The 22,811-nt window shown below is 47.5% G+C and overlaps 1 protein-coding gene across 3 annotated transcripts in view; it reads left to right on the top strand.

Annotated features, from left to right (window-relative positions):
* Positions 1–22,811, top strand: part of PNLDC1 (PARN like ribonuclease domain containing exonuclease 1) — a 116,009-nt gene that overhangs the window by 25,152 nt on the left and 68,046 nt on the right. For all 3 annotated transcript variants that reach the window (XM_085883402.1, XM_085883401.1, XM_085883403.1), the window contains 2 exons: positions 14,191–14,230; positions 14,393–14,516. In XM_085883402.1, the coding sequence (XP_085739528.1) occupies positions 14,191–14,230; positions 14,393–14,516 (164 nt within the window). The remainder of the gene's footprint in view (positions 1–14,190; positions 14,231–14,392; positions 14,517–22,811) is intronic.

The following is a 22,811-nucleotide window of genomic DNA, read 5'->3' as shown; positions in this document are numbered from 1 at the left end:
GTGGTGAGGCCGAAAGGCCCACCCGTGACTAGTTCCCGGCGTTAGTCCGAGAGGGTCACGACGGGATTGTCCGTCCGGTGGGTGACGTGCCGCGATTCGAGTTACGTGGCCGTTCGCACGCCGGCGGGCGCGATTCCGCAACACTGGTGTCAGGTCGTGCGATATAAACTCATCGCCCTCCTCGCAGCACTGGTATCGGAGAACGGGAAAACGGGCTCTCCTGTCTCCAACTAAATTCACGGGAATCGGTCCAGGGGTGAGAGAAGCGACCCCGATTCCCTCCAAATTACGAGCGATTTAAATTAACCCTTTACGAGAAATAAATTGGCGTCTCAAGGCGAGCGGGAGCCGGGGGTATTAGAAATGTATATGTGTAGTAATGTCGGATCCATGGTCCAGGATGAAATCCCCGTGCAGGAAATGTTGGTTGTGCAGGAACACGAACTCGTCCAACTGAACCCAGAGCCCGAAATAGGTGCGGCGGCGGCCGCGGTGTATGACACCTCCCCTCCCCCTCTCCACCAAAACCCCCCGATCCTTGCCGAAACGGCTCACCCAAGCGCACCCGACATGGCCCAGCTATGCGCCATGCTGGCGGCAATGACAGCGAGGATGGATACAAACACAAATGAAATGAAAAACGAAATAAAAGGCATGAACAAGCAAATGAACGAAATGAAAACGAAAATGGAAACAAACGCACTCGAAATGAAAAAGCTGCGGGGTGAGACGCAGAACATGGGCCAAAGCCTGCAGGCGGGCATGAAGGCAGTGGCCAGAGAGCTCAAAATGGCGACGCCACGTGTGGGAGCGAACGAGCTGGGAGGGAGTGCAACGGCTGTCGGGCCCGCGGTGGAGGCGGGTAAGGAGAAAATAATTCGGGGGACGTATTGGGCGAGAAGCGTGACGGAGACGTGCACGAGGGAGACAAGAGACGAGGTGAAAGTAATTGGGAGGGAGAGAAAAGAACAATTAATACGGAAAGCAAGGATGAGGTACGCGGAGGTCGTGAAAGAGCAAGGAGTGAAAAACAGGGAAGGACGGGAGCGACTTAAGGAGAAAGCAAGGTTGACCTACATAAAGATAAGGGAAAGACGCCAGAAAGAAGCGGAGACTAATAGACAGGAGGGGACAACAGAAACTTATAAATGTAAAGAGACACGGGAGACAGAAAAAATAGAGGAGAGACTGCATGATAATGGCAAGGTAAGTGACGCACACACGCACGGAGGTAGTGGAGGATAATGGGGGTGAGCTCGCGGACTGGGTGGAGGCACGGTGCGAGCAGCTGGATGGCCTCCTCCAGGAACGAGGGGAGGGAGTATGCCCCCTTGAGGCGAGTCACGACCAGGTGAGTTCGGTCGTGCTTTGCGAGGTTGAGGGGACGGGTGCTGTGGACAGGTACACGGAGAGCTTGGGGGGTATAGAGGCCCCGGAGACTCTTGTGGGGACACGCATCCCCAGTGTGGTTGTCCCTGTGTGTGTGGTGCAAGGTGTGAGTGCGTCCCCGTGTGTGGAAGCGACCCCGTGTGTGAGTGGTGTGGTGGCAACTGTGCCGGAGTACGTGCTTCCCAGCACGCCGTGTGTAAAAGGGGCACCGCAAGTGGAAGAGGCCGTGTGTGTGGATGAAACGGCCAGTATGGATGAAACACCGCGGTTGAGTGCCCCCGCGTGTGTGAGTGAGGCACGGTGTATGAGTGAGGCACCGCGGATGAGTGCCCCCGCGTGTGTGAGTGAGGCACGGTGTATGAGTGAGGCACCGTGGATGAGTGCCCCCGCGTGTGTGAGTGGTATGGTTTGTGTGAGGGAAATGGCACGAGTGAGTGGAAGGCCGCGAGTGAGTGGAGCCACGTGTGCGAGGGAGATGGCATGCGTGAGTGAACGGCCGAGTGCAAGGGAGACCGTGTGTGTGAGAGAGCGGTATGTAAGGGAGATGTCGGTCGGCATGTGTGAACATGCAGCCGTGTCTCCCGGTGTGAGTTTAATGGTGAAGTGTGTTAGCGTCGTAACACGCGGGAGTGCGTGTGTCGAATGGCGACGACGACGGCGACAGAAGAACGAAAGCCGAGTAGCGGCTGTAGTTGTTTCGGGGACCGTGCCGGGTTCACCCAGCAGTGAGCACGAGGTCCGTGCTGTGCAACGCACGAGGCCCCCACGTGCTCGCTTGCGAGAGTGAAGTCCCGGTCCGGAAACGCACGCGGTGGATTTGCCGATCCCGCGGACGGACAAAGTTTAGGCAGGTAAACGGATTTGGACCGGACGGGTTCTCCACGCGATCGTGTGTGTTAAGCTCCAACGGGCAAAGCACATGTGTTCGCGTGGGGAACCCCTCGAGACGTGGGGCTTGTGTTTTTTTTATGCGCACGGTGACGTCATGGCTGCACGTGGGGTTGGAATCCGGCAGGAGGGGTATCCCTGCCGGATGGTACCGTCCAAGGAGGGACGAGGTACACGTGCAGCTGCATGACGTCACGGGCAGGTGCAAAGTGCGCGAGCTGTGAGTTGCCGCGCTGGTGCTGCGCATGAAAAAACAAAAAAAAAGCAAGCCTCACTTTCGGGTGCACAGGATTCCTGGGCAAGGGGTGGAAGACCCCCTTGACCAGGGCACAGGATGGAAACTAGTTAGGGGGAAGGGTTAGCTTAGCTAGACCGGCTCCATGGGGCAGGGGTAAGTCCTCATGGGGCCCGTGGAATGGATTAGTTAGAGGGATGATAGCGAGATTTAGGTTGGGTAAATAATTTTTGGGACATTTGAGAACAGTGACAGACTTGTGAATGTGTAGAGGGGACGTAGTTTAGCTACGTAGTGTTAAAAGGAACGTGCTATAGTGTAAGGGACGACGTGGGAGCACAAGTTAGTTGGGGGATGTAGTTAGAAGGATGGCAGAGTTCAGCGGTGAGTGTGTTGAAGAGTTGGTGAGTGAAGTGGAAGCATGTGCTTGGTGAGTGAGTGAGGCCAGCGGGTCTGTGTGAGTGGAGCGAATGGGGAATGCATGGTGCGATGAGTGATTGGGGGGAGGAGTGACTCCCGCCCAAGGGACCCCGGGGTCAGTGTAGAGTGAGTTAGGGGGTTAGTCAAATTTACAAAATGGAGGTCGTTTTGTTGTTGGTGGGAGTGTAGGCTCGAAACCCGTTTGGAGGGGTGCAGGAGCCCTGTTGACGGGCTTGGGAGCGTGGCTGCGAAAGGTGAGTATCGCTGAGTGGGTACCCCAGGTACCAGGCTAGTCGGCCGTGGTAGGCCAAGGGCCCATGGGGGGCCGGGATAGCGTCGTGGGCACGGGTGCGCCTGCTTGGTGCGGGGGCCCGGGGCGCCATTAGCAGCGTTGTGGGCACGGGTGACCCTCGGAAAGGGGCCTGGGAAGCCAGCCTGCCACGTGTGCGTTTCAGGGGAGGTGCCATGGGGGGCACTCCCCGGTGTTAGGGAGCTGGTAGGCTCGGAGGCAGTGTAGTGCCCGGGGGTGCCATCGTCGGAGAATCGGCAGAGGGTCGTGCCTGCCAAAGGGAGCCACGTGTCCCAGCCATGAGACCGTGTGAGGGCACGGAGAGAAAATTGGGGGGCGAGGCCCGAAATTGTGAGGACACCAACACAGGTGACGGGAATCTGGGTTGTTAGAACCAATAGTTTAAGCGAGAGGCGCTTGTTGAAAGCCCCGGGGTAGTTTAACAGTTAAATGGATAGGGTAGATTATTAAGTGTACCCTCCGCACCATCCATCCCCTCGCTCTCGTTGTGGGCCGCTGGACCCACTTTGTGTTATAGATCGCTGAACTCTGGGGAGGCCATTCTGAGGCTTCGTTGGGCCTCGACACAGGACGCCAGCTCTCCCTTATTCCCCTCCGGGAAGGAAACGTAGGGGTTGGGAGTAGGCTAGGTGACAGGATAGGTTAGCCGAACAAGGACAGTACAGGGGGGTTTGGGGACGATTTATAGTGGGGAAGTAAAAAAAAAAAAGTTGGGGCTAAATTGGGGTTTGACAAATTAAGGGAGTGGGTATAGACAGTGACAGGCAAAGGCGATAGGTTGGGAGGGAGACCGTAGGGTAGGTCCGAGCCCGCCTTCCGAGTGGCCAGCACCACCGCACTCCCTCCACCAACCTCCACTGAACGGCAAAGGCTGGCCAGCTTCATCTGCTGGCTGCGTTGCTGCAAGGCAGAGGCCGGCCCACTTCATCGGCAGCTGTTGTTTTGCTGCAAGGCCTGTGCCGGCCGGATCGTCTGCAGCTGTTTACTGCAAGGCCTGTGCCGGCCAGTTCGTCTGCCGGCTTTGTTTGCCTGCAGCGGCCTTCTTCTGCGGGCTGTGTGTGCCTGCTGCCTTTGCCATGCCATGCCCACTGCCCCTGTTCACCAGCCCCCGTTCAATTTTGCTTTGCCCCCCCCCCCTGTTCATTGCCATGTGCGCCAGGATCAAGGCAACAGTTTTCAAGCTGCGAGAACTGCCCTGTTGGCAGCTACAACACGGGCCTGCAGTGGCGGCCCGTGCACCGTGTTTACGTTCATCCATCCATTCGTTGTGTTCATTGCGTGTGCCACTTGAGCTGGCACGGAGACTGCGTTTGTGCGGCCCATGCACCGTTGTTTTTCACTACGTTCAGTTAAAAAGGGAAGGCCTTGGACTGCGAGTGAGCAGCCGGCCACGTTCCCCATCACCTGCATTGTTTGAGCCAGAGACTGCATGCGAGCAGCCTGGCTCCCTGCTAACTGCTTTCTTTTTGCAGAGCTCATTGATCCTGGGCCATGGTTTAGTGTAAAATTTGTAAGTTAAGGTTAAGATGTACTGTACATATGAGTGCGCCCCCGGCATGTCTGTCTTAGCGCCGGCAATTTTATTTAAGTCGTCCGTGTGAGTGGGTTTGTTTAGGTAGTTACTCAGCCCTCAGGTTATTTATTTTGGGGACACGAATACCATGAATGTCGCACTCAGGGATCCGTAGGTAAAATGTACTAGGGGAAAATTACACATGATGGCACACGAAAATTTGACGACTCGGGACGAGTCTGTAAAAAGGGGAGGGGGTAGTGTTGTGGTTGACGAAATTCGCAAACCACCATTCAGGTCCCTTAGGTGAGATATCTCTGTAAGTATATGTGTAGTTAGGCCCAAACCCGTTGTTTAGAGGGAATAAATGTCATTAATGCGGGCTGCGACCCTTTTAGATAGCCGTTTTTCTTTTACTATCTTTATTTTGGACCAGCCGCCATTACCACCATTACTACCACCACCAACCACGTCTCAACAGCCATCACACAACAACCACCAGCCGCAATGCCGCTTCACAACAACAACAACAACAACAGCCACGACCCTTACCGTCACGGCTCGCCCTCGCGACCATCGCATCACCGTCATTCCCGCGCCGCTTGTGGGCACCGATACTGGACTCGTGCAGAGGCACCAGCCTTTCCGAAGCAATCGGATCAAAAACGACTCACGCCCACTTCTGGTCCGTCCTATCGGCGAGCGTGGGGCGATTTGGCCCCGCCTCCAGGTGCGTCGGAGTGTGGTCGCTATATGCAGATTCGTGGATCAAAAAGCATTCACGCCCACTTTTCCTCGGTCCAATGGGGAGCCAGCCAGAGGTGAAGGGTCGAAGGTAAAGGGTCGAAGGTAAAGGGTCGAAGGCGAAGGAGCGAGGCCCCGGGGGCTATAAAGGGCCGCGTTCGCTCGTAGTTGAGTCAGCCAAGTGGAGTTCGGAGTTGAGTTGGGAAGAAGAAGCAGTAGTAGTCAGTCAAGTGGAGTTCGGAGTTGTTGGGAAGAGCCAGTCAAGAGAGGAGTCGGAGAAGGCAGTTGGACGGAGCTGTGGAGAGTTGCAGAGGTGGCGGCGGCGAGGGCAGTCGAGGTGGTGCTCGTGTCAGAGTCGGGGAGCTGCGGAGAGGAGAGGCCGGTAACGCGACCGAGGTCGTGGTGGAGACGCTCGTCGCGGGACCCGAGCCAGGGAGATATCCTCCTTCCCCCGAGCATCAACAACCCCCTCCTGTTTCGCCCCGCGCTGAGATAGTGCGAGAAGGGGGCCCCGTTCCCACCCCATTCCAGACACTGTCCGCGAGGCATGCGGAGTCGGGGCGCCACCGCCATTTTGCGGCTCATCAGACGGGTAGGCCCGACGCGGTCTCGGCCCCAGGCCCGTCTGCCTCCATCATCCTTGAGGGTGGTCCTTTTCTTTTGCTTTGAGTATATGTGTTGTCGGCGCCGTCTGTGAAGTAAAACTGTATAAGTGTTTCCGTGTGCTCGGTAGTCGGTGGTATATCTGCATTGTGTTTTGCTTTTACATTTGCTTTTTGTGTATTATTGTGTGTTTCTTCTTGTTTTACATTTGCTTTTGGTGTATAATTGTATATGTGTGCTTTCCGTTCATCGCGAAATAAATGTGCTTTATGTTGAACTGTTTTCCCGTTTCGCTTCGTCTTTTCCTTTATTGAATCTCCATCTTACTTCACGTAAAGGGTTGGTCGTGGGCTAAAACGCCCGATAATTAATCGAACCGTCCAGGTTGACGATAACACCGCTCGGTTATCCCGATAGTACGGAACGGGTCGCTTAAAGTGGCCCGTGTCCGAAGTCGACCTGCGGCGAGGTGCGATCGCCCGGTCTACCCTCCGTGTGGGTACTTAGGTAGGTCGAATTTGGCGAGCAACCCTATCCCACGCCGGGGGCCGATTGGCACTATCGTGGTGAGGCCGAAAGGCCCACCCGTGACTAGTTCCCGGCGTTAGTCCGAGAGGGTCACGACGGGATTGTCCGTCCGGTGGGCGACGTGCCGCGATTCGAGTTACGTGGCCGTTCGCACGCCGGCGGGCGCGAATCCGCAACAATATAAAACACATTTTTGGCCTTTTATATTTATAAATTGTCCACCGAAGGTACAAAAGTTTCAAAACCCAAAATGTAATCTCACCATACCCTAATTTAATATAATAATAACTAAATAAATAACTAACATATTTTTCGTGAATCATTGAATCTAAAACACTGGATGTTGGGCCGGCTCAAAATAAGTTCAGGCAGGAGTGGAGACAGCAATAGAGGCGGAGATGATATTGGTATTTGGTTAATGAGACGAAATATTCTAATCGTTTGTAATTCCATTGACTGAAAAATTAGGGTTTGGTGAGATGCGAATCCGTGCACTTCTGAACTTCCTTGGTGAAAATGGACTGCATTTTCAAACTCAGTGGGGTCGATTTACTCTAAGAAATGTTTAGACGGACAACAAATTAATTATACATTAGAATATATCGAAATGAGTAGGATTATTTACTCAACTCCAGCAATGATAAATCTTGTTTTAGGTCATATTTTTGAAATGGTAGTGAATTCACTGTCCGTGCAGTCATTTCTTAGAGTAAATCGACCCCATAGAGTTCGAAAATGCACTCCATTTCCACCTCGCACATCCAGAAGTACCCGTAATCGTACCTGACCAAACTCTAATTTAACCAACTCGTGAAACTAAAAGTTGTCATATGGAGCGACCTCTAAATCACCTCCAATCAACTTAAATTTTTTTATGCGCGTTATTGAATCATAGTGGAATAAGTTAAGGCTTGTGGAGACAACACATGAATTGTTTCTATTTTATTGCTGTTTTTGGACCACCCTAGTGTGCACGCACACATCTACGACTTGGACAGTAATTTTCTCAGCATTGTTTCCATTCATTTGATGAGCCAACAAGTTTCTATAGAAAAACATGCCAGACTATATTGTAAAAACAAGTTTTAATCCTTCTTTATTGTTTTTCACATTAGATGATACAGTTCTTGATAGGGTTCACCTAATTCCTGACCTAATTCTTGATAGGGTTCACCACCATCTGCTTGAGCACCAGCATCCAGCACCAGCTTGAGCACCAGCACCAGCAACGATTGACCGTATCCTTGCACTTCGTGTCCTCACCGAACGCAGATGAGAGTTTCGGCAGGGGCTGCTTGCAGCCTATGTTGATCTCTGTAAAGCGTTAGATTCAGTGAATCGGGATGTCCTCTGGAGGATTCTTGGTCTTCGTGGGGTGCCACCAAAACTGATCGATCTGATGTCTGAACTCTACTCTGGTACTGAGAGTGCTGTGAAGTGTGGTGGTACCATCTCTGACTTATTTCCAGTTGCTACTGGAGTTTGTCAGGGATGTGTACTTGCCCCCACACTTTTCAGCACTTGTATGGACTGGATTTTAGGGAGGATGTCAGAGAGATCAAGTTGCGGTGCATCATTTCGGAATGTCAAGATCTCGGACCTTGATTTTGCAGATGATGCAGTCATCTTTGCGGAGACTTTAGACATCCTCTTGGGGGCCCTCGAGGTGCTGAATGAGGAGTCGGAGCCGTTGGGATTACGGGTTTCTTGGGTCAAAACTAAGATCCAGGCTTTCGGTGACATCTTGGATGCTGCTGTCCTGTCTGTGTCTGTTTGTGGTGAGGATGTTGAGGTCGTGGAGAGATTCACTTACCTTGGCAGTGATATTCATGTCTCTGCTGGCTGCGAGTCAGAGGTCAATAGACGTCTGGGTCTGGCCTGGGGAGTCATGGATTCACTGGATCATGGGGTGTGGTGCTGCCGGTACCTGTGCGGGAGGACGAAAGTCCGAGTCTTCAGGTCCTTGGTACTTCCAGTCTTGCTCTATGGGTGCGAGACTTGGACTCTGACCAAGGATCTGAGACGGAGACTTAATTCCTTTGGTACCAGGTCTCTTCGGAGAATCCTTGGCTATCGCTGGTCGGATTTTGTGTCCAACGAGCGGTTGCTGAGAGAGACTCGGATGAGATTTGTTACCTGCATAGTCCGTGAGCGTAAGTTGCGGCTGTATGGACATGTGGCTCGTTTTCCTGACGCTGATCCTGCTCACCAGATTCTCTCAGCGAGGGAGTCTCATGAGTGGAGGAGACCAGTGGGCCGACCACGTGCCTCATGGTTGCAACAGGTTGACCATCATCTCAAGGAGATGGGGATGGGCCTGGCATCTGCCTGGGGGATGGCCAGACGGAGGCCCCTGGAGTACCGGCAGAAAGTGGACGCAGCGACGCGCTGTTCTGGCACATGCTCCCATACCTGACCTGACCTGATACAGTGAACATCGGCATCCTGCATTTGAATGGTCTTGCATCTTCAATGTTTTCTTTGATCTTCCTAGTCCGGGATTTATATTTATTTCCCCCCCACCTACCCTTGTCTTTTCCATGGAACATCCGAAAACAAATCATAAAAATATATGATTTCTAAAAATTGAAATATTTATATTTCGACCGACCGACCCTCATTTCAAGCTGAAGTACTGCGTAAACCAAGTTATAAAATAACTAAGGCCTAAGTTCTTTATAAAATAATTTACCATGTACAATGGTATATACACTTAAAAAAAAATCAGCCCCCATGACCCCACCCCCTCTGGCCCGGCCCCTCGGGGTCATATAAAAAATCCGACAGTGTTGTGCACTTCCCCATACATATATCTACTATGTCCCAAAGTTTCAAGTCCCTATTTCAAATGGTGTAGGAGGAGTTACAAGGTAAGACAGACGGACGTACGGCGGAGACAATCAAAATATTCCCGCTTTTCTTCGAAAGCGCGGGAATAAAAAGGGTATCTTTTAAATATATTTTCTTCATGTTGGCTGATTGTTCGCTTAACGGCTAAGAGGGAGGGTTGGCCTTCGATCTTCGGGTCTTGAGTTTGAGCCCCTGAAATGCCATAAATAACATCAGGTGGGTTGATTCGGTCTGTCATCTTTCTGAGGTCGGCAAACTTAGTACCAGGCTACCAGCTTACTGGGGAAGAATGAGCCATTCTAATATCCTGCGTCAGAGTGGTGGCGATCTGTCCAGGATTGTGCTCTCTCACCAAGGAAAAACTCTCTCAGCAGCTGTGACTGCATGAAAGGAATGGAATGGTTATTTGTTTTTATTTAATTTGTTTCTTTCTTTTTCTTTCCATCCATATTTGACCCTGGAATCCATTTATGTTACATATTCTACCTTGGAGTCTGCTTGGTTTTATATATATATATATATATATATATATATATATATATATATATATATATATATATATATATATATATATATATATATATGTATATATGTATATATATATATATATATATATATGTATATATATATATATATATGTATATATATATATATGTATATATATATATGTATATATATGTATATATGTATATTTTAAACCAATGAACAATGACACTTTTGTTAACTAGATCAGCACTCAGTGGAGCGCATCCCTCTGCCAGGCTGAGCAGTTTCAGATTTGTATCCCACTGATAGGTTGGATCTGCATCTGGACCATCACAAAATATAATCAACTTGTTCTTGTCATCTAACCAACTCATCCACCAAGTTTTGTCATAATCCGTCCATAACTCTTTGAGATGTATTGTGGCATTTTGATATACATTTGAGATGTATATCCCACCGACCACCCGGCATTTAGGTCGCGACCCTCGGATAAGTCCGAGAGTTCACGGGTCCCTTAGCGGACCGTGGTCGCCAATATTTCGACGGCGTGGGGTAGGGTTAATTGCCTAATTTCAATATGCCTAAATACCCACGTCGTCCAACTACCGGGGAAAACCACACCCTCGACCGACTTTGTCCGAATCGAGTCGCTATCACCGACTCGGATCCGGCGTAACCGAGCGGAAGTTACCAAAGCCGCGCCGGACCAAATGAACAACCTACGGCATGAACGGCCTTACTAATTCTCAATACGCACCTTGCTCGGCCAATGAAGGAAAGCACAGAAAACGAGCTGGTACATTTAACAGGGGTTTATTTTACAAAGAATAATCAGGGAGGGGAACACAGAGCAGAGTTATCACGAATAAAAGGCAGGCAATGTACAATGAGCAAAAGCACTTTACAATCTTACTTAGACGGGGCCCGCGGACACAGACACACACATAAACAAAAGAAAATGGACCCCGTGGGTCTATTCGGTAGAGCCGGGCCGGGGTACCTGTCCTGCCTCATGCGGTCACAACGACTCAACCACCCTGGTGGGATTCGAACCCATGACCCGAATTCCACGGCCCACGACTCTGGCTGCTCGGTCACCAGACTTGCCCTCCAAAGGACCACAGACCGCTCCAACCACGACCACGACCACGACCGTCTGCAGAGCCCTCGTCGACAACCACTCAGCCACGACGACAGACCGTTCGGCAATCGCCACGATCTCCTCTCTCCCGAACCCTGCTCCTCACAACCACTCTACTCTTCTGAGGTGTGAGGGGTCTCTTCTCCTCGCCACTCGCCTCCTGATTGGACAAGGGGTTGGCGGATGACTCGTGGTCATCTCTCGATTGGCTGGGGCGTGCGTGTCATGCTCGCTTTTCGCTCATTGGCTTGAGGAAACGGTCCATGCCCTTCCTTGGGGCGGAGCCTCAATCCGAAGCGACGGAGGCTCCGCGCACACCCTCAGCCAAAAACACGTGGGCAATGGCAACTGGGTTGAGTGAGGGACGGTGGCGTTGTTGTTGTGGTTGTGGTTGTTGTTAAAACCCTAACTAAAAAAATAATTCGAAGCGCACACACGAAATTCCCATTAGACAAGGAACGGGACCCTGACTAGAAACACATACTTATCGAAATAACTGAGCTACCGGGACCGCTGTCTGTCTGTGTGCAATGGCTTCCAGATTCGTAACAATATATCGTTTTTGTCCCAATCTCAATTGTGAAGAATCACTTTAAGAATTCTAATATCCGGATTGGGATCTTCACCAAAATCAAATCGGTTCGTCCTTGTCACACATCAACCTGTTCCGCACGTTTCGTCTGAATCCGTCCATAATTGTTTGAAATACATGTAGGCCTGTTGGTCCGCTGGACCAAATTTCCATTGGTCTTCATGGCCTTAGCGCATACCTACCTGCTGTACTGCTTGATCATTAGCTTGCCTTTCACCAAGCCCAGATGTGCTTGGGCCAAGGCAGAGATTATACGTTCGTTATTATTCTTGCCAAATGATGCGACTATTATTATTGGTATTTGGGTGCCCAGTCTAATGGACTGGGTAACCTTTTGTTTTTCTTCTGTTTGGTATTTTTCTTTTTCCGCTGGCAACTTGCGGCTTCTTTCGCTTTAAAAATCATTTTCTCAGGAATGGTAAGTCCGATCGATACAAAATTTTCACCATAGTATGTATCTTTTTTGATAGCATACTTAATTGATAATTATGATGTTAGGGTTTGTCCGAGAGTTCACTATAGTGGCATGTATTGTCGGTGTCCACAATAGTGAATCCTCAAATAGCGGACCTGAAGCGGGGTCCACAAACTCTCTCTCAGTTCCTGTAAGAGAGCTTGGCCTTCTTCTTCTTCTTCTTCTTCTTCTTCTTCTTCTTCTTCTTCTTCTTCTTCTTCTTCTTCTTCTTCTTCTTCTTTTTCTTCTTCTTTTTCTTTTTCTTCTTCTTTTTCTTTTTCTTCTTCTTCTTCTTTTTCTTCTTCTTCTTTTTCTTCTCCTTTTTCTTCTCCTTTTTCTTCTTCCTTCTTCTTCTTCCTTCTCCTTTTTCTTTCCTTCTTCTTCTTCTTCTTCTTCTTCTTCTTCTTCTTCTTCTTCTTCTTCTTCTTCTTCTTCTTCTTCTTCTTCTTCTTCTTCTTCTTCTTCTTCTTCTTCTTCTTCTTCTTCTTCTTCTTCTTCTTCTTCTTCTTCTTCTTCTTCTTCTTCTTCTTCTTCTTCTTCTTCTTCTTCTTCTTCTTCTTCTTCTTCTTCTTCTTCTTCTTCTTCTTCTTCTTCTTCTTCTTCTTCTTCTTCTTCTTCTTCTTCTTCTTCTTCTTCTTTTTCTTTTTCTTCTTCTTCTTCTTCTTCTTCTTCTTCTTCTTCTTCTTCTTCTTCTTCTTCTTCTTCTTCTTCTTCTTATCGGTTATAGACTCGGCTCTTTTATATACAGGATCCGGTTCTCCTTAAATACTAAACACGTGTACACATCCTCGCATTGAGGGTGCCTTTTGAGAGCGTCTATCATGAACTTTTAAATATATTCGGACATTTGCTTTTAAGTTTCGAAAAGTTCACGTTACTATTTAAAGATTATTCCATTTAATATATTGTAATTTTGTAAATACACTATTTTCTCGTCATGAACGAAGATCGTCCATGACGGACATGACGTGACGGCACGTGACGAAATATCGGAAGTTGTTGTTGTTGTTGTGTTTTTATTTTATGTTATTTTAAATTCTTCTTCCTCTTCTTGTTCTTCTTCTGGTGAAGACAAAACCTTTTGGACGCGGCTCTTGGACACATTTGTCCTTGTTTTCCATGGTGTGGTTTTAGAGATACAGAGCTCCAATGTTTCTCCTTTTTAGCCGCGTCTCGTGTAGCGAACGCTGGCTCTAAGAGAGCTCGGCGTTGGTCTTCTTCTTCTTCTTCTTCTTCTTCTTCTTCTTCTTCTTCTTCTTCTTCTTCTTCTTCTTCTTCTTCTTCAGACAAAACCTTTAGGACTTGGTTCTTTTATATACAGGATCCCGATCTCCTTAAATACTAAACACCTGTACACATCCTGGCATTGAGGGTGCCTTTTGAGAGCGTTTACTATCAACTTTTAAATATATTCTGACATTTGCTTTCAAGTTTCGAAAAGTTCACTTTACTATTTAAAGATTATTCCATTTCATGTGTTGTAATTTCGTAATTACACGATTTTCTCGTCATGAACAGGAGCCTCCATGACTGGTCTCGCTATTGGCTCCATCAAGGCACGTGATGAAATATCGGAAGTTGTTATTGCCTTTAGGACGCGGCTCTTGGACACATTTGTCCTTGTTTCACTCATGGCTGCTGCACCACGTTACTTATGACGTCATAATTATCATTCAAACATTCTGCACAAGTAGTCACACCTATGTTGAAAATTTCCTTTCAATCTGACAAGCAGTTCCAGAGAAAAGGGAATAACAAAATGCAGACACATATGTTCGCACGTACGGTGCCGATCGCGTAATCCCGCTTTTCACTTCGCGAGCGTGGGCTCATAACATAAACTTTGTGCAAAACCATTAGGAACAAGGCAATCAGCAGAAGGGTTTTTATTGATTTATTTTCAGAGTTTAAAGCCTTGAAATTCATTCATTACAATAGGCGAACAGTCAACCCAACGAAAATTGAGTGGCGGTAACAAATGCACTATTTTCCTGGTTTTGAAGCTTCTAAAATATCACTTCATTTCTGTGCTTTCAGGTCTTTCTATGTTTGTTCGAGAGGATCCTTCTGACATTCGGTGAGATGTTCTATGTGTAGGTTTGCTCGCATGGATTAATCTTGGTCAGATACACTTAAAGCCTAAGCTTAGAGGATGGTCATTCCACATCGAAAGGAAGAAAAAGCAACATTTTGTTTGATAGTTTGCCCTTGTGTTTTCCCCCTCTTTCTCTGTGCTCAGATACCTAGCTTATACGTACACAGTCTACTTGGCAGCACCAGCACTTCCTACTCTCAACTCTGTATTCCACTGTGAAGCATCATCCCTTTATTTTCTCTCTGCACATGGGTTTGACTTCAACAAAGTGAGTTTTATTTTGTTTTTAACACACGGTTAAAGGCTCATGAAGGAGCTAAATGATAAAGGGTGGTGGGTTTACAAACCATGAAGGGGTATTGGGGATTAATATGCACAAGGAAGAAATGAGGAATAAAACAAAAATGAGCTACAATGGCCGGAAAGTGAATAGAATCGGAAAGAATCAACGTTTGTGTTTGTAGAAGAGATTATGGTGGTGCATGAGTGAGTGCATTTGAAAGACTGAAGTGAGGATGAGAAAATGGTCACATGAGGACAACTGCACAATCGGAAGAATATAGGGACAAATTAATGCAGGTGAGCAACCAGCCTAGACTTTGAGAGTGTGAACAGGTCAGGGTTTTTTGAGGAATGTGTGTGATCTGGGGTGGCTTGGATAAGGCAGGTGAAGTCAGGTGAGATGTGAGCTTTTATAAAATAGCCCACCAAGTTGCTGTTGGAATGAAAGTGGCAGTCCTTGGGACTCTGCTTCCTATTGTCGAAGAATACTCAATTCCTCTTGTACATTTGAACAATTTAATCCATATGCACACGGAGAACCAGAGGAGATTCAATAACACAAGCAAGCAACACGCATATATCCTCTGATTCTGCCGTACATGGACTGTTTGAGTTATTATATAATATGCAGGGGAAAGGGCGGGTGGGGGTAAGATCATGAGAATGTCTGGTCAACCTCGAGACAGAATGGCGCCATGGCTAAAGTTTTGGGGTTCAGCGAAGAGATCACTTGTCGCCTTATTGCAGTGGCCTTTCGGAGGTCAGCTTGAATTCAAAGGGCTGGGTAACTTTTCCAATCTGAAGTTTGATAGGAGTTCAAAACGGCATCTGGACATTACCTTTACACGCATTCCATTTAAGCTAGACTCCTGCTTCCAGCCAGGTTTTCAGATGCCAATATATAATTACTTGTATCTAAGAATCCCTTAATAAGCTAAATAGAAGAATAGATGATTCTATTATACTGAATAAAGATTATTTGGAAGGCCAATCTGTTTTGGGGAAGAGGGGTGTTTTACTTAGCAGACTGGTAACCTTCCAATACAGTGAAGAGATATAAGGTCATTTAAAATGCAAATACAGTCATCCCTCGCCATATCGCGGTTCACCTTTCGAGGTCTCACTGTATCGCGGATTTTTAACTCTTGCATATCTAATTTTATTATATCGCGGATTTTTCGCTATATCACGGGATTTTGCGGTATAAATGTATTTTTATATATTTATTATGTTAATTATTTTATGGTAAAATAAGCATTTTCCAGCCTAAAAAAATAAAAATAATAAAACATTTCAAGAAATAAAATGCTGTACATAGTGTACAGTAGAAGAGTAGACAAAGAGTCGTGCGTATGGAAAACGCAGATGCGGCCGCTTCCACTTGCGCTTGCTTGTTTACCCACGTGAGATCATACATGGCACGCTATTGGCTGATGGATGGGAGGCGACCAACCAGATCATGGTGTTCTGTATCCTGGGTTCTGATTGGCTCAGCGACCGTAGCATCATTCTCTGCATCTCTCGCGCATAGTATGCATTCAGCATCTCGCCTTGTCCATTTCACATCGACGTGCGATCACTACTCGTAGTGTTACTCTGCGGTGTTGTGTTTGTGTGAATTATCGGTGAAAGTTTTTAATTTATTTCAACCCCTACAATGCCGCCCAAACGTTCTGCACCTTCTAAGGTATCTGGCACTGAACCGAAGCGGCAGAGGAAGATGCTAACATTGTAGAAAAAGTGCAACTTCTCGACATGTTAAAGCAAGGGAGAAGCTTCGCTGCTGTAGGCAGCCATTACGGCATCAATGAATCTTCGGTCCGGTACAAGAAGGACGAAAATAATATCAGGACGACTGCAGCAGTGTCTTTTAACAAGACTTATTAACCTTTTAACAAAGGTTAATAAGAGTGTGGGGAGGGTCATAAAGCTTTAAAATATATATGAATAATAAAATAAACATATGGTCACTACTTCGTAGATTTTCACTTATCGCGGGGGGGGGGGGGTTGGAATGTAACCCCCATGATAAACGGGGGATTACTGTATATACATTCAAAATAGATGCATGTTTGAACACATAGATGTAATAATGATGTTGTATTTGAATGCATTTCTCATTAAAGGGTTAAAACAATACATTGTGCTATATGCTAAAAACATTACTTTTTCAAGTTAATTATCAATCAAGTTTAATTGGCAACATTTTTATATACCTTTTTATCACCCTTAAACCCATAATGCTAATTTTGGAGAAACTTGCATCCACACTATCTTGATATCTCAGTGGTGCACAAGGCCATGTTTTTGACTGACAAGGTGTGAAACAGGACCACCAGCCTTGAGTAGGCATCAGCTGAGAGTGGGCATCCATATTTCATTCAGCTCTGTCTGAAAGCCTTGTACATTGTGATTAGCTCAGTACAGCTCAGGAACGCCATAGCTCCACGGAGAATATGGAGATGGTGATTAGTCTTTGTGTATACAGTGCCAAGGTCCATGGAGGAGCTAAAAGACAGAACGGTCAGGAAGTTACAGAACAAAAGGAAAGGGGCAGGTGAGAGAGGTACATGCACCCAGTCAACTGGCATGCTGACAATTGAAATCACCACAAATGAGGAATAGAGTTGCGATGAGAGGACAGAAGTTGTTCCATGTTTTCAGAAAGTGAGGTGTAAATGGAGTCATCACTGGTGGGCGGTACAGCACATATATAAACATGGGATGGGAGTGGAGGGGAAGCCGTAGCCAGAGGTATTCCTGGGGGTGTGGGGGAGTGAGGGCAATGCATGGAGAGTGAGGAATAGAGTCTTTGATGAAGAGAGCAACTCCTCCACCAGGACGAGGCTCAGGTCTGTCATACCGGAGGAGGGAGTAACCAGGGAGAGATACTTGGGAGTCAGAGACGTATTGAGGGAGGCAAGTTTCTGTTAGGCAGATAATGTCTGGTTTGTCAGTGGCAACCTGTATGGAAAGATCTGTCAGGTTTGAGCGAAGACCCCGGATATTTGAGGTCCACGCTGTTAATGAAGGAGGGGGGGGAGGAGGCTTTGGGTGCAGGGGGTTGGGGGGAGGGTAGGACAAGGGATGAGGCGGGAGGTAAGGAGGGCTGTTGAAAGAATGTGGGGGATTGTAGAAGAGCTTGGGGAGGGAGCTGGATGAGGAGGAGAAAAGGCTCTGTGGTGCTGGGTTGAGTTACAGTGGGGAGTAATAAGAGGGGAGGGGGCAAAAGGCAGTTGAGGATTAGAGGAGGTCGAGTGATGAGATGGAGGAGAGAGGGCAGGGGAAGGAGGCAGCTTTGTGGATGAGAGGTGGGGGGGCAACTTTGAGAAGGGTGAGTGAGAGGGAAGAATGGTGGGAGAAGGGTGAGTGGGGAAAGTTGAGGGAGAAAGGTGAGGGGGGAGTTTTTGAGAAACATGAGAGGGAAGCTTGGAGGGGAAAGAGTGTGATGGTTGCTTTTAGAGGGAGGGGTGAGAGGGGTGAATTGGCACTGAAGTTAGAAAAAAAATGACTGAAGGAAAGCAAACATGCATTGCATACTGTTTTTTTATTTTTAGTTCAGAAATGCGACTAAAGACATTTCTTGAGGATGCAATGAAGGCAAATTAAGAGAATGAAGAGAAGAAATGTTCTAACAGATGGATTTTTTTGACAAGGTATGAAGGAAAGTTCGAATTGAGAGCAGTCTGTTGAAATAGAAAAAGAGTTGTTAATTATGATGCAGTAACGAGAACCACATGTGTGAAAGAGGAAGATGAAGCAGTATAAGAGATCGTTTTTATTATTATTTTTTGATTGAGATTGCATAAGATTGGGTGAAGGAAAGGTTGAAGAAAAGATCGTGAGGTGAATGGTGAATTTGATTTGGTAAACGCAGGGGGTGGAAACAGATCACGTGGTTCCGGGAGGTGTATCGATAGAAGTGAATTTATTTATTATTATTATTATTATTTTAATAAGGATTGCATAAGATACGAAAAAGGAAAGGTTGAAGTAAAATCGTGGTGGTGTATGGTGAATTTGGATCGGTAAACCATGGCACTTCAGGAAAAGTCTTCTGTGACTCATTGGGACTCAATCAGTCAATTTCCCGACCCGGATCTCAACCAACGGTACTCCATCTCTTCTGGATCTGATTTTGACAAATTCCCTGAAAATATCTGCTGTTCTTCCTGCGCTCCAATCGGTTCTTCTGACCACGTGCTTGTCAAAGTAAACATCTCTGGCTGTTATTAGAGAACCACCTCAGCGCTGTCGAGTCTGACATTATACTCAGGCTGACTGGTAGGGTCTCCAAGCAGCCATCAAACTTCTAGACTGGTCTCTCATCGCTACTTTCTCCAACATCGCCTCATCCTGGGAATTCTTTCAAAGAAACTTGCCCTTTCTCTCCCTCATGCACAGATTTATCCCCTCTCGTCTTCAGTTGTCCGACCATTCCTCCCGCCCATGGTACATTGAAGGTTGTGGTGAGGCAGTTTTCCTGAAACAAGTTGTCTTTGCCTCATGGAAAGCAAACCCAAGTGAAGGTAATCTCAGTTCCTTCCATAAAGCTCAGAATAAGTGTGTTGCTACCCTCAGGAGAGCCAGAAAACATCTTTCTAATCTCAAGTGTGAACTCTCAAATCTCTCTCTGTCCTCCAAATCCTGGTGGTGACTAATCAAATCTGTTGCTGGTGTATGCTCCCCCTCCATCCCCTCCCTTACCTCAAATGGCCACACTACTGATACCGCACGTGAAAATTCTGAACACCTAAACTCAGCATTTGCATCGAAATCTTGTATCCGAAACCCATCGCTTTCTGTACCCACTTTACCCAGTTCCCCTCAACTGTCCCTGGACTCTGTGTCCTTTTCTTCTGACAGAGTGGAGAGTTTGCTGTCAAACCTCAACTCAGATTCTGCAACCGGTCCAGACGGCATCAGCCCACGTGTCCTAAAAACCTGCTCCTCTGCTCTTGCTCACCCTATCTCTGTTCGATTCACCCTCTTATTTGCTCAAGGGCATCTGCCTTCTGCTTGGAAATCGGCAAACGTTACCGCCCTGCGTAAAAAAGTTGAACGAACAGATCCCTGCAACTGCAGACCAATCGGCCTTCTTCCAATCATCAGCAAGGTTATAGAATCCAACATCACTTCAGACATTAAATCCTCCCTCCAATGGCTTGATTTCCGGTCATCAATTTGGTTTCAGACCAGGTCACTCTACCCTGGATATGCTGCTTCTGCTCTCCCAACAATGGATGGAGGTTATCAATGCCAGACATGAAATCAGAGCCTTATCCCTAGACATATCGCATGCTTTTGACACGGACTGGCACCATGCGCTGCTCTCCACACTCTCTTCCTATGGTATCCAATGCTATCTCCACTCACGGCTCGCAGACTTCCTCTCGTGTCGCAGCCAATGTTGGGCCCTAAATGGAATTCTCTCATCCCCTCTTCCTGTCCAGGCTGGAGTTCTTCAAGGCAGTGTTTTGGGCCCTGTTCTTTTTTCTGGTTTTCATCATTGATCTCTCCGACTGGAAAATCCACTTTACCTCTTTGCTGATGACTGTACCCTCTGTCGTACCATCTGTCATCCCTCAGACCGGCAAGCCACAACTTCTTCACTCTCTGCAGATCTGGATAAAATCATAAACTGGTGCAACACGTGGAACATGTCTTTCAATCCTGACAAATCTCACACTCTCAATATGTCTCTCCGAAAGGACCGTTTGGACCCCCCCCTCCCACCATCCACTTTCTCAACAATTCTCTGGAAGAAGTCCTTTTATTCAAACTTCTGGGTCTCACTATCTGCCATGATCTTTCCTGGGAAAGCCACATTTCCAACATGGCCTCGAAAGCCAGTCGCCGACTGGGAATCCTCCTTCGTGCAAAGTCCTTCCTCGGCCCACCTGAGCTCCTGACCACATACAAAGCTTTCTTCCGCAGCCTGATGGAGTACTGCTCTCCCTTCTGGGCTGGTGCTCTTGCCTCCCATCTTTCTCGGCTTCACGCTGTGGAAACCAAGGCATTTAGGATCATTGATATCTCCCACAATGAGGCTGAGTCTTTGGGCCTCTCTCTCTCTCACCGCAGGCAGGTCGGTGGTCTTTCTGTCTTCTACCGTCTCCTCTCCGGTCTCGCCCCCCCCCCCCCCGACGCTCTGTCTGCGATATGTCCCCACTATATTTCTACAGTGTGCTCAAGGTCCACCAAAAACCCCCTTCTGATAAAACTGCCAAAATCATGAATCAATGCTCACCTTCACTCTTTCATTCCTCTTTATCCCTGACTTTGAAATATACTCCCATACACTCTTCAATTCCATTCTTCCCTCCAGGCCTTCAAAACAGCAGTTCACCACCACCTCTTATCTTCGCCCATCCAAAACTTCGATCACTTTGATCTTTTCTACCCCCGTTAATCCACCCCAAACCCATCCCCTTAAAATTCCCCGCTTTCCTTCCTGAAATTCCGTCATGTCCATCTTGTGTACCCCGTGTTCCCCACCCCATCCCTCTCCCTTCCACAGATCTCCTAATGTCTCTGTTCCCCACTGTTTTGTCCTTCCCTCTACCTCCCCCTTTTGTCTCATGCCCCACTTGCTGTGCATTGTGTGTTGGCTCTTATTCGAGCCTCGACAATGTATGCAACGAAAAAAAAAATGTAATGGTAGAAATAGGTGGGGATTGGAGGTGTACACTCCAACAGCAGTGTTTAGAGACAAAATATAGGTCGACTTGGAGAAAGAAATAAGGGATGTGGGGAAGAATGAGGGCGAGCAAGATGGATATGCAGTCGAAGCAAACTCTCAGGAATGAAAAAATAGAAACTTCGAAGAGTTGTGCTTGGGATGGAATAACGGGGGTGGAAATGGTCATGGTATTGGATTGGGGACGATCTGAAATTGTGGTAACCAGCTGTGTTGAAGACTTACTTCAGAGCAAAGAATGAGATTGATGAGACTGAAAAAGTTGATTCCACAGTTTGGGAACCAAAAATGAATGAGTGGAGGTGAGCAGTGCTTCTGGATTTTGGGAGTTTCACCATAAGGGGGTGGACTGTGTGCACCCTGCCAAAACTTGGCTCGGTAGGTTTGGGGGGGGGTGGTGTGGGGGGGGGGGTTGCAGAGCATGGAAAGAGCAGTAGGTGCAAGACCAGAAGGGAGGCGGTAGAAGACAGAGACCACTGACTTTTCTGCAATGTGAAAGTGATCGGCCCAGAGACTTGGCTTTATCACAGGGATTCCAATGATCTTGAAGGCCTTGGATTTCCATGGTATAAAGCTGAGAAGTCCAGCCCAGAGAGGAGAGCAGTACTCCATCAAGCTGCGGATGAAGGTCTTGTTGGTAGATAAAAGTTCAGATGTGCCAAAGAAAGACTTTGCACGACCGAGGATCCCCAGTCAGTGACTGCATTTTGAGACCGACATGGATATGCGGTTTGCCCAAGAAAGATCATGGCTCATGGTGAGGCCTAAAGGTTTGAGGGACTGGACTTCTTGAAGGTGATTGTTGAGAAAGTACGTGTTGCCATCAGTTGTGTTTGGCTTCCGGGGGGGAGAATACAAGCATTTTCTTCCAAGGGCCTCACCACACTCATCAATGTACTATGGTCATGATAATGGACAGAAAAGTTGAATGAGGGATGGGATAAACTTGTGAGGGAGAAAAATTAGTCCATTGGAGAACAAATAGCAGGAGTAATCAATGTTAGGATCAGAAGTGATGTACCAATCTTGGTGGCAGAGATCAAATTTTAGGCCAGACCAATCTGTTTTTGCAAATTGCCATACATGTCTGCACATTTGAGGTTCTCTAATTACTGCTGAAGAGACTTCCACTTTGACCAACACGTGGTCAGAAGAGCAATGAGCCAAAGCAGGAAAAAGATTGACATCACAAGGTTCAGTCATGAATGGTTGTCCTTTGAGGATATTTGTGTTGCAAAAGAAACTCGCTGATTAAGTGGAGTTGTTTCACATGATGATTTTGCTGCCTGGCAACCAAGCCAGCTGGCTTTCTGGCAGTTAAATTCTCCACAGATGAGGAAGAGCGAACATGGGTGAACAGTGTCAATGTTTCCAGAGAGACACTTGTATATGGAGTCATCAGAGTTGTGTGGACTGCAAACCACACAAAAACAATACATCGTTGTGGAGAGGCACACAACGCAAAATGTACACCATAGGTTTGGGGGTGACCAGTGAGTACCATTGCTTGTGCAAAAGGGAGAAATGAACATACACAGCGACCCCACCACCAATGTGGGAATCAGGACTGTCAAAGTGGAG

The sequence above is a fragment of the Eptatretus burgeri genome, chromosome 5 (assembly GCF_056783735.1).
Source record: "Eptatretus burgeri isolate ZD-2024b chromosome 5, Ebu_testis_v1, whole genome shotgun sequence".
Lineage (NCBI taxonomy): Eukaryota > Metazoa > Chordata > Myxini > Myxiniformes > Myxinidae > Eptatretus > Eptatretus burgeri.
This window is presented reverse-complemented; position numbering and strand designations above follow the sequence as displayed.